The sequence below is a fragment of the Ambystoma mexicanum genome, chromosome 6q, assembly GCF_040938575.1.
Source record: "Ambystoma mexicanum isolate Mex_15411 chromosome 6q, UKY_AmexF1_1, whole genome shotgun sequence".
NCBI classification, from domain to species: Eukaryota; Metazoa; Chordata; class Amphibia; order Caudata; family Ambystomatidae; genus Ambystoma; species Ambystoma mexicanum.
The window spans coordinates 1,171,940,234-1,171,952,653 of record NC_090937.1 but is presented as its reverse complement, the minus strand read 5'-3'; the positions used below and the strand labels follow the sequence as shown (position 1 = coordinate 1,171,952,653).

The 12,420-nt window shown below is 49.8% G+C and overlaps 1 protein-coding gene across 2 annotated transcripts in view; it reads right to left on the bottom strand.

The window, feature by feature from the left end:
• Positions 1-1,200: 1,200 nt before the first annotated feature.
• The window catches only part of UGDH (UDP-glucose 6-dehydrogenase), a 138,976-nt gene continuing 127,756 nt past the window's right edge, over positions 1,201-12,420 (bottom strand). The window contains exon 12 of one of the 2 annotated variants that reach the window (XM_069631779.1): positions 1,201-1,803. In XM_069631779.1, the coding sequence (XP_069487880.1) occupies positions 1,693-1,803 (111 nt within the window). In that variant the 3' untranslated portion in view covers positions 1,201-1,692. The remainder of the gene's footprint in view (positions 1,804-12,420) is intronic. The other variant, XM_069631780.1, reaches the window with a different exon arrangement.

Genomic DNA, 12,420 nt, shown 5'->3' with positions numbered 1-12,420 from the left:
CCATGTACTACCTGTGATTGAAAAAAGAGGGCCTTTTTTTCCATTACCCCCAAGAAAGGAAGGCCAGAAGGCCGGTGTCCAAGGTTCACCAACAGAGCAGGTACCAACCACTAGCATCTCTGTTTTGTCGCCATTAAGGCATAACCAGTTATCGGTCATCCAGGTGTTAGCAGCTTGTAAGCAAGTGCGGCTGTGCTCTGCTGTATCCTGGTGGGCAAGGTCAAGACTCATGAGGATTCGAGTATCGCCAGCCTATGAATAACTCTGAAAGCCAAAAGAATGAATAGGTGCAGCCAGAGGTTGGATGTAAACATTAAACGGGGTTCGACTGAGCAGAACCCTGTGGGACCCCACAAGGAATAGAGACAGGAGAAGCCATAAGGAGGAAGAGATTGGGAGCGAATCAGAGAAAAAGGTGAAGCCAGGCCAGGACCATGACAGAGATACCAGATGAGGATAACCTACCAAGCAGAATGGAATGATTGATGAGTCGACAGCAACAGACCGATCTAAAAGAATCAGCGCTCGGACACCATGTTGATCCGCGAGCTACAACGGGTCATCCTGAGCAGAAACCAAAACTGCTTTGGTACCCCAGCCAGGCCAAAAAACGGACTGAAACTGGTCAGAGAAATGCGAGTTCTGAAGGAATGAGCCAAGTAGAGGAGTGACCAGGGATTCAAGAAGTTTCATGATAAAAGGGAGAAGAGAAATAGGGCGAAGGTTAGAAGGAGGATGAGGATCCTCAGAAGGTTTTTTTCAGCACAGGGTTCACCAGAGCATGTTTAAGAACAGAAGGAATAGCCAGCCAAAAGGAGGTAAACCTGAGAAAACGGTGGTGAACATGCGTGCACAAATGAGGGGCTGTGGGTGATCACTCGCAATCCTTTTTAAAAACGGTTCTTCGCCTCCACAAAACGCTGTGACTACATTCACTCCTCCCTAAAGAAACAAGCAAATAGTGAAAAACGTAATGCCTATCAGTATAGTTACAATAAGACTGGCGTTCATGTGAATAGAATAACCAACGTTTGAGGTGATGGAGATATATATCCCTTACCCAACAGAACCCTTATTAACAAACAAGCATTAAGAGTGGGGACCCCAACCTGCCCCCACTCCATGGAATTCCTACGTCTAGTGCTGAGTTGGACACCTTTCACGCTAGCCAAAGTCAATAAGTGGGTCTAAACTAGTGGGTTAAATTGCTAACCAGGTTTATTTTCCATATTATATTACACAGACAACAGCAAGAAAATTGATATCCTTTTTAGCATTGACTTCATATATAAAAAGATACATTTGTTTCAAATTACAAATTACATAGTTTAAAAAAAGCAACTATTAAAAATATTGTTGAAAGGCAAACACTTTCATTTTGACTTCATTGAATAAAAATATCAATGGCCTAAATTGGTTTCTTCATTAAAAACATGATCAATCTTCATAATACCTATTCTCCATACTACAAAATGATGTGATTACTTGGTTTGCATAGGTATTAAGTACCAGTCCATTAGTCATAATACAGTATTTTCTTGTAGATCATCAATTTCATGAGCCCCTTTTTCCTGTATGCTTTTTACATACAGAGCGGGCTACACAGGCACACGAGAGTGCTGCATCATGAAGCCCTTTGGTAGGATGCAGATAACACTGCGCAAGTGTCCTTTGCTAGTCTTCGGCCCCATCCTATACTCTTGGTTTCTTGGGGGGAGGATCCTGCAGACTGAATTTAGGAATTTCAGCAGAAGGGGTGAAAGGGATCCTCTTGGTCATAACTTTTTTGCCAATAGTTTCCACCTGTAAAGGAATCAAAGCAGGCAGCAGGTCAACAATGGTTTCCAACTTTCTAACAATCCACACAGCATATTTAAAAATACAATTTCCCTATTTCAACAGCAACGATCAAATCTACATGAATGACCTTGCTACATGTTTTCCTCTCGTTTTTGAAGGATGGCCCACAGGTCTTCAAGCCCAGTTCACAAGAGCCAACTCCACTCTATGGTTTCAAAGGATCCACACAAAATATAGGTAAATATATTTAAATTGGAATTATTAACAGTTATCCTGAAAACTTGTCATTCGAGGGTCTAGTGACAGTCGCTTTCACATGCAGAGGGGAACCCGTTCAAGTCGGAGTAGCCAACAGGTGTCTTCCCTTCAATTCAGTTGGATTCAAACCACATGCAAGCATTTTGTTGCGCTACTCGTATGTACAACATTGGGCCCTCTGGTGACTGTAAAGTGCCAGTCATTAAAAGGTGGATTGTTTTACAATAAAGGAATTCTTAGTAAGTATTAATGTAGCTATATTTTTTGGGATTCATGAGAGGACTTCCGGTGTATTTCCCAATTAAAGGTTAAGCACACGTGAAACTTTTTTTTAGCACAAACGTTATAATGATCGAGTACAACAGCCTTGTGCCACTTTTGGCATGAAAGTCTTGGTGCAGTATTTACATCATTCGTTAAAAGAACTTGGGAGCTTGCTGCTAGTACACCGTTCTATAATAAAAGTAATTTGTTTTTTTATTAAAAAGGAAACAAGAATGTGCTCTATCACCCAACATCTTTAATAACTATAGGTGCCAAAATATCCGGTAAGCTTCTTGCTAAGAGTCTGAATCCGTTCACACAAGATCTTGTGTTGCCAGTTATTTGCTAGGTCAATGGTGTTGCTCCACAAGCTTATAATGGCCTCTGCCTTTTAAAGTCAAACTATTAGCAGGTGTGTTCAGATTCCATGAACTTTGAGGTGTATATTGCTGATGTTGGACCTCTCTGCGGCCTTTGATACGATCAACCATAAAATCATTCTCCAACGTATTGAGACAGTCGGGAGAGCCTCGAAAGCAGTGGCAGATTGGTTTAGTTCCTTCTTGAAGGACAGGACACAGCGGGTAACACTGGGAGGGTTTCTATCGGAACTATTATGGCTAAGATGTGGAGTTCCACAGGGATAGGCATTGTCATCTTTAATCTATACATCGACCATTATTCAACATTTTGAGGGGGTATGGATTAAGATTTCACTCTAACGCTGATGACACCCACATCTATGTGGAAACAGAATATAGAGGAGGCTTTTGAAAAGATCAACCAGTGTATGCAGGAAATTAGAATATGGATGGCGTGCAATCAGCCACAGCTGAATGCAGCTAAAACTGAGGTAATTCTATTTTGTTGAGGGCCGAAAAACAAAGTATAATCCCACGGATTGTAGGGGAAGAGATTCAATTTTCAAGGAAAATAAAGAACCTCGGATGCACATGGCAGGACAACCTAGGGAGTGAAGCACATGTAGGGGCCAAAGTGAAGGCCGTATATCACTCCCTAGGAATGTGCTCCCCTTTGTGGCAGCAGAAGACCATCCTGTGGTCATAGGGGCGCTTACCAACTCTCATCTCGATTACTGTAACAGTTTAATGGCAGGGATCACAGCCAAACAGATGAGACTGCAAAGGGCCCAGAATGCGGCAGTTAGGTTAATTGTCCATCTAAGAAAAAGAGACCATGTGTCAGCCTCGTGTAGATCTCTCCACTGGTTGATGGTGGAGGATCGGGTGAAATTTAAGATGGCCTGCTTCATGCATAAGTGCTTCTATGATCATGCACCAAAATATTTGAGTGCCAGGATCCATCATCTCCAACCAATAAGAGATCTCCGATCAGGAGATAAAAAAAAATGTTGACTATACCCCGGACTTAACTGATCTCAAAGGAGTTTCTCGGTCTTTGGCCCAACGGTATGGAACCAACTACCAGTGACTATCCGCTCTTGTCCATCATTGAAAAGCTTTACAAAAGCACTAAAAACTTTCCTATTTAAGTGAACCTTGGTGATCTATATCACAGTCGCTACATGTTGATCAAGGTACAAACTATAGTTAACATCTGCACCCAAATGCAGTTTATTCTGCTTGGTGCGCGTAAGAAATACTCAAAATCAAATGTATCGGCATGGAGAAGATGCAAGCATTTTTTTTTTTTTTTTTTTTAAATATATTTTTATTGTTTTTTCCAAGAAACATACAACCAGTATCATCAACACGACAATCAATTAAATATCCACAATAATTCCCCATTCCCTCCCTCCCCAAGTAAACCCGGACCGGGGTTGCGCAGTCTGCTGCTGGCATTAGGGTGAGCCCGGGCTGACCGGGTCCTCGCCTGAGGTGCTGGCTTCCTTAGGACTGAACAGGGCCGTCGTGAGGGCAATCCACTGCAGGAGGTCCTCCGAGTCATTTATTTTTTGCTGTCTTTGCGCCAGCTCCCAGGCCCCGGTTTCAGCCACAGTCCATCTGCGAAGGTCCTCCCACCATGTTACAAGTTTAGGGGCCCTGGGACACTTCCAGGCCATTGCGATGCGCCTTTTTGCGAGGATGTACATCAAGTCTTTGAGCCTGTTGAGAGGTTTGTTTTTTTTCCCTCGTGGGTACAAGCCCAATAGACATGCCTTGGGGGATTGCACGTCTAGCGTTATGTCCTCCTCTGCTATCTTGGTCTGAATTTGCGACCAGAAGGTTCGTATGTTCGGGCAGGCCCAAAACATGTGGGTCAGGGAGGCCGCGGGTTCTTGGCACTTGGGGCACCGCACCACACCAGCGCCATTGAATCTCGAGATGACAGCTGGGGTAAGGTAGGCCCTATGGATGATGTAAAATTGGATAAGCTGGAATCGGGCATTCCTAGAAACCTTTTTGTGATAGTGTGTTATTGTATCCCACTCCGTGTCGCCGAATAGTGTGTTCAGCTCGGCCTCCCATTTGCTCTTGCATGTGAGTTCGCTATGTGTGGTGTTGTCAATTAGGATCTCATAAAGCCTAGAGGTTTCGTGTCCCCCTTCTGCCACACCCATCAGGTTCTCTATGGCCTCGTGTCCGGCGCATTGGGATTCTGCATCCGGCCATCGCCTCCTAAGTCTGTCCAGCACCGCCCAGTATAGAAGGAACTGACCCAGTGGGACCCCAGTCAATTCGTGCAGCTCGGGAAATGTGTGGATGCCCTGGTCGTCCACCAGATCGCCCAGAGTGGCGACGCCGGAGGGTTCCCATATGTTCCGGATCGCCTTCCGGTCTTCCGGCCTAGTGGACATGATGGCGGCTATAGGGATCTGTGGGGAGTAGGGGTCGGACAGCTTGACCAACTTGCAGGCCCGACTCCAAATTTGAGTGCCTAGGCGGATGAGGTGCGCGTCCAGCGTTTTGGGCATTGGTCCGATCCAGAGGAGGTCCCTGAGCAGCCATGGTGCGTCTGGGGGCTGCAATAGGCGTGTATCCGTCATGGCATCATCAGCCATCCACTGGATCACATGCTTAAGCTGGGCCACTATGTAGTAGAGCTCAAAGTTAGGGGTGTTCAGGCCTCCCCTCTCGTACGGTCTTTGAGTAATGTCTAAGGCAACTCTGTGCCTCCCCTCCCGCCATAAGAGTTTCCTACATAGCATGGCCAGGTCTTTGAAAAAACGCTGGGGGATGTTGTAGGGGACGTTGGTGAAGAAATGTAGGAGACGGGGGAGTGCTACCATTTTAAGGAGTCCCGCCCTACCAGCCATCGAAAGGGGCAATTTGCACCATAGGTCGATTGATTTAGCCAGTCCCTCCTTAGCCCTGCCCGTGTTCAGAACATGTTCGGTCTCAGGGTTGCGGTGGATCACGACGCCCAGATATTTGAACGTAGTGGGTTCCCATTTAAGGGCCAGAGGGGGGAGGTGTTCTTCCTTGGTTCTACTAAGTGCAGCCAGGGGGAATAAGCAAGACTTGCTGTGGTTAATCTGGACCCCTGTGCATCTGTGGAACCCGGCTAGGGTTTCCAGGATGTAGGGGAGAAGGTGTTCGGGATCCCTCAGGTAGAGGAGCATGTCATCCGCATACATGGAGACAAGGTGGTTCACACCATTTATCGTTATTCCCCCGTCACCGTATTCCTGCCTAAGGTATGCTGCCACTGGTTCAATCGCTAAGATGTAAAGTAGAGGGGATAGGGGGCACCCTTGCCGAGTGCCCCTGGCCAGGCTCCATTTTTCAGAAAAGGTGTTGTTGGTACGCACTCTGGCGGTGGGGTTGGTGTAAATGAGTTTGACCCAGTTCAAGAAAGCCGTTCCGATCCCCATCTTTGCTAAGGTGGCATAAAGCCATGTCCATCGGACCGAATCAAAGGCCTTAGAGGCATCGAGGGACACAACTGCATATTTACCGGGCATGTCGTTTGTGCTGTGTATCACGTGGTGCAGCCTTCGCAGGTTCTCGGACATAGTGCGACCCTGCATGTAGCCCGTCTGATCCTGGTGTATGAGGTACGGGACGGCTGCACGAAGCCTTCTGGCCAGTAATGCGGTGAGGATTTTGTTGTCTACATTCAACATGGATAGTGGGCGGTATGAGCCGCAGTCAGAGCTGTCCTTGTCGGGCTTAAGTAAGGGGATGATGGTGGCTTCAGTCATGGTGTCGGGGAGGTGGCCTATGTCATACGCCTCGTTATATACTTTGGACAACAGGGGGGCCAGTATGTCCTCATAGGCCTTATAAAATTCGCTCGGGAGACCGTCCGGTCCCGGCGTTTTACCCGAGGGCAATGACCTAATGGTGGCTGTGACCTCGTCGGGGGTGACGGGGGCTCCGAGGGGGATCTGCCAAGTGGTCCTCCAGGCGTGGGAGCCAGATGGCGTCTAGGGCGTCTTCGATCGCGTGGTCAGGGGGCGGGGCTGGATCGGAGTAAAGGGTTTGGTAATATTGTTTGAACACTGCGTTGATACCCACTTGCGTGTGGAGGGTCAGGCCGTCTGTATTACGAATGGAGCAAATGGGGTATTTGGGGATTTCTCGTTTATAAAGCCATGCAAGAAGCTTCCCGGGTTTATCGCCCAGGGCATGATTCCTCTCCGTGAATTTTGTATAGCTCAACTTCCCCAGCGTCTCCCAGTGTGTTAGGCATGTTTGTTTAAGATCAATCATCTTTTGCAGGTGGGCGGGATCAGGGGACGGGGTGGCTTCGAGATCTTGGAGTTCAGTCTCAGCGTGCGCTAGCAGGGACGTGACGGATTTTAGGGCCCCTCCAGCCGCGGCTATCATTTCCCCCCTAGTTACCACCTTGTAGGCTTCCCAGGCTGTGCCTAAGTATCTGACGCTATCAATGTTGGTCTGCCAGTAATGTGTGGAACCCTCCCTGATTTGTTCGCTGAAGGCTTTGTCTAACAGCGCTTCGCTCCTCAATTTCCACGTGGGGATGGGGGGCCTGGGCGTCGTGTCACCCACGAGGTCATCAAAGGGGAGTGGTCTGAAAGTACCCTGGCTAGGTACTGCGTGTCCTCAAATCCCGCCACGTGCTCTTCGCTAATGAACAGGCAGTCTATCCTGGTATGGACCTTATGTGGGGGGGGAGTAAAAGGAGTAGCCTCTGGTTTCGGGGTTTTGCACTCTCCACAGGTCTTTCAGGGCATATTGCTGCGTGAGGGCGTTCAATATCTTGGCGGGTGGGGAGGGGTCCCCATGTTTACCATCCGACCTGTCTATGCGAGGATTCAGGGTACAGTTGTTGTCACCTCCCCATATCGTTATGCATTCATTACTCGGGGTCAGCCGAGCGTACAGCGAGCGAAAGAAAACAGTGGCATCATGATTCGGGGCATAGGTGCAAATCAGGCGGACATCCCGCCCCTCTATGTTGCCCTGAACCAGGGCCATCCTACCTTCATTGTCCGTTTTGGTGTGGGTCAGCTTGACTGGGACAGAGGGGGCGATCCATATCAAGACGCCTCTGGCGTAGGTGGAGTAGGGGGAGCCCACTAGGGTGCCCCGCCAGACCTTGGCCAACGCTGCAAGCTTAGGGCCACATAAGTGGGTCTCCTGGAGGAGGGCGATTCCGACCCTGTGGCGTTTCATGTAGGCGTGGATGCGGCGCTGTTTGATATAGCTGTTTAGCCCCCTGACGTTCCAGGCCATGACTCTGATCCTCTCAGCCATGGTCTGTGTGTGGTCGTGCGGCTGTGGGAAACGTGAGGTTGAGGGGTATGACGAACTTGGTCGTCCTGGTTGCAATTCCGCTGCGCTTGGTCCCGGTCCGGTTTGTGTCCAATTCAAACTGCGATCCCAACTTGGGGTTCAAACCCCCACAAACAACAACGTCTAACTTAACAAAAAACACAACTTCAAACATAACACGTCTAGCGAGGTTGCCCTTGCGCTGACATCCCCGTTTCTGCCCCATCAGACCAGGGTCTTCCGGAGCCCTACGGGCGGGTGAACTCACCCAAAGTATCCTGGGGATAGGAAAGGGGCTGCCTCCGAAGGTGTTGTCAGGAGGTGCGCCACGACCGGCGCGGCTCCGGTTCCATCAGTGTCGCCACATCTATTGTCATATGAATGTACGATCGGCGACTGCAGTCAATGAGCGGAGAAGTTCCTTTGTTGCGGGCGGCTAGGGCCCGCGCTGCTTCCGTTCGATGTCCGGGATCTGTTCTCTGTCCATCCATTCGCAGGCCTCTGCTGGGTTATCAAATAAGTGGGCCTTGTGGTTGCGCAGGACCTTGAGTCTAGCCGGGTAGAGGAGTAGATAGCGCAGGCCTGCTTCCTTGAGTCTCGCCTTGGTGTGGTGGAACTGGGCCCTGCTCCTTTGGACCTGCAGGGTGTAGTCAGGGTAGATTGCTATCTTTGCGGCGTCCCTCTGTATGGATCCGCCCATCCTGGTGAAGGCCAAAATGGATTCCCTGTCCCTATAGTTGAGGACTTTGGCTATTACAGGTCTTGGTGGGGTCCCCGGTGGGTGCCTCCTGGCTAAGGAGCGATGGGCTCTTTCAATAGTGAAGCCCTGCGACAGTTTCCCGGCCCCAATTTCCTGTATGAGCAGGTTCTCGACGTAGTTAGTAGGGTCGTTGCCCTCGATGCCCTCGGGCAGGCCGATAATTCTGATATTGTTCCTGCGGGCCCTTCCTTCGGCCTCCTCAGCCCTGTCCTCTAGGTTCTTCACTTTCTGCGCCAAAATGTCTACATCCTTTAAAAGTTGAGTTTTGGCATCGGTATTGTCTCGGACTTGGATCTCGAGAGCGTCTGTTCTGCCGGTGATGGAGCGCACATCCTGCCTCAGTAAATTCAGGTCGATCGCAACCGCATCAATCTTGTCCTCCATGGTTTTCTGGAGTGTCTTGATGGCCTCTAGCAGTTGGGAGTTGGCTGGCTCGGGTCTCGTGGCGCCCGGCACCTCCACAGGGGCAGAAGCCTCCGCGGGTCCGATCGCTCCAGCGGCCGCGAAGGACTCCATGGTAGTTTGGCGGTGTCTGCTTCGGGCGCCCTTAGTGGTCATGTCCTATCTTCGTGGTCCGTCAGGCCTCGGCAGGCACTACACAGTCTGTGTCCGATGGCGCCGTGCTGGGGATACTTCGTGGGGGGGGTTGTGCGTCGGCCGCCCGCCGGGCTACGCCAGAGGGCCGCTCAGCAGGGCCCGGTGAGGGTGTAGTTAAGGCCGCATCAGGCGCTCCCCCCTCCGTCTCCTCGCTGCTCTTCTTCGGGACACAGGAGCACAAGTCTCAGCTTAGGCAATCTCTGCCACTTCAGATCGAGTTCCATAAAGGCTGGCCTCATGCGGGTTCCTCCCGGTCGGTCACAGGGCTCCGCTACAGCGTCGGGCTGGGCATCATCATGGTCACCATTTTCTGTCCTCGTACGACGTTCCGTTTCTTTTCGATGGTGCGGGCCCTCAGGGGGTCGTGAGGCTCCCAAACTTCATCAACAGGCGGAACACTCCTTCACACGACCTATATTCTGTTTTCAGGTGGCTGCAGTCAAGTTTAAGCGGTAGTTGGCGGCGGATCCATAATCGTATCAAGCGGAGCTGCGCCGAACACGTCCTTCCTACATGGCGGTTAGCCACGCCCCCCGGAGAAGATGCAAGCATTGTGAGCTCTGCGAGAGGCAACGGTTCTTCATAGAAAAGAATTCCAGATTCTGCGCTGGCTGGACTGTTGGCGGTGGTGGTACCACACGAGGTGGTAAGCTTCAGGAGGAATGAGTGCATGGGAGGCGAGGATGCACTGACTCAGCAGAGGCCAGGAGAAATAATGGGCGAGTGTTGCCCAAGATGAAGGCTCCCAAGGAAGTGATGGCAGGGCACATCGGCTTAAGATTAGAATGCCTCCAGAAAGCACCTACCAACTGATCCGTTTTGGTGCCCCTAGGGGCAGAGGGGAAGTGTAGGAGACCCGAGTCGCTTTGCTTGGCCCAGAAGCCCCATGGACTAAAGTACTAGCCATAGACCAGGCGGAAGGCAAGAGCTGAAAGCGCAGCACACCATGGCGCAGGAAGCCAACCTTATATACAGATCTTTGGTTTCTGAGTCCGGTAGTGTCCAGTGTCTGGGAAACCCTGTCCTTTCCCTGCAAGACGACTGGCAATTGTTTGGAGAGCATTAACAGGGCCCCAGGGTATTAGGGCAGAGGTGCCCCAAAGGCCAGATGGTGGCTGTGGAGGAACTCTTACGTTGCAGGAGGACTCGCCCAAGTGGCAACAAAGAGGGCCTTAGTAAAAGTATGAAACCCTACCCTGATTTGAGGGGGCAGGATTGAGAGAAATAATCTGTACTAAGCCACCAGACTGGACTGTTCGTACTGATGAAGCCTGCTGTTTCAGTCGAACAGGGGCTGTACCCACTAACACTGCAGGGTACAATGCAGGAGTCACTCCGAGCAGCACATCATTGACCTAGTTTATTTGGCTCCACATGGCCCTGTGAAAGGTTGTTGACAGCTATGATAACTTGGCAGACACCACCTGGGATTTAGGGGCTTCAGGAGATTGAGGGTGACTTGGTCTACTGGGCCTCGAATGTTTATATCCAGTTTTCTGCCTTGGGCAAGAAGGGTGTAAAGCAGACTATCTGCGGTCTACGCCATAGTTTGAGGGACCTAAAAAGCCCATGGCAGAAGACTGGAAATACCCACTTTAGGTTCCAGAGGGAAATGTAGCAGAACTACAGTGAACATCCAGGAGGCTGGAAGAGCCTATAGAAGCCGCTTCTATTGTAGAAACTAAAGCGGGATCACAACAGACTGAGGGAGGCTTGATGGAAGTCTTCTTGGAGGATTGGCTGATTACGCAGGGTGCCAGGAAGAGATTAGCAAACTTCTCAGAAGAAAGAGTGCACAGAGAAGGCTGCCTGCACATGATGCACCCAAAGGATTACAATAGCCAAGCTAAAGAAATGCAAGAGATGGAGAAGCAGTCCTCACGTGAATGTCCTGGAATGTGAACAGGCATTTTGACAGAGTTAAACCGAGCAGTGTTTCAGCTTAGTAAGGAGCAAAAACTAGATTTGTGCCATTTGTGCTGCTTCAAGAAGCTCACCTTTAAAGAAGGTACAAATTGCGGTATGGGATGTTCCCCAACAGTAAACTTTTTTTTAATCAAAAACTATCCCATGTGTAATGTTGGGCTCTAAAAAAGGTAGACACCTGTGTGCATGGGGCGACTGCATGTTGAAAAGATCTCATTGATCAATGCATACGCACACCTTCCAGTCTTGAAAGACCTTATGGCAGAAAGGAGTGCTTGAGAAGGGCGCATGATAGTAAGCGGCGATTTTAGCAATGTCTTGTACCCCTCACAAGAGTTGATTGGAAGGGTAAAGACATCATATTCAAACCCCACCAGATTAGATTGGGGGTCCATTCACTGGTGTTGGCTAATGCATGGCGCTCTACCTACCTGAAAGGGGAGTGTGTTTTCTTTCCTTCTAGAGCAAACCAGCCAATGTCTCGAACTGAAACAAAATGTATCCCTATGGTGAGCATACATCCTGGGAAAGGGGCATGGTATGGATATGGGCCCACTCCCTAATAGTGATTGCCCTAGGAATGCCTGGCCCTCAAACAAAAGGTTCATGGAGGATCGACACATACCATATCTGGGACGGGGACATGGCTGGTGTAAAAAAGGGGAGACTACTTTAATAAAAAGGTGGGTTAAATAGAGAATGCAGTCACCCTACGGGTAGAATATAAGATGGTCTTGCGAAACAAGGCTAGGTTATCAGTGCAGGACTGGCCTACAGGGAACCCTGGAGATTTCCTGGTGGAACTCTGCACCAAGGACCTTTCTTTTAAGGCTATTCTTCTCCTTTTAGAGGGGTCTGGCTTGCTCACTTGGTGTAGCATGGGGCCACTTTGAAAAACATTTCCAGGGCCCCTTTTGGTTCCCAGTCCATCCTTCCAACCAACCTTCCTCTTTGCTTCCGCTTTCTCTCCCCTGCTAAATTCCTGATTGAAACTGCATTGAATCTGCATTGAATCTGCACTGGGCCATTCTCACTGTTCTCGGTCCCTGGCCCAGCCACTTGCCCCCTGCTCTGCCTCCTTGGCAACCCCTGCACTGCGGGACTGTCTCTTGTATCCCTACAGCCCCCCTCCCAGCACTTGTCTGCACTTAC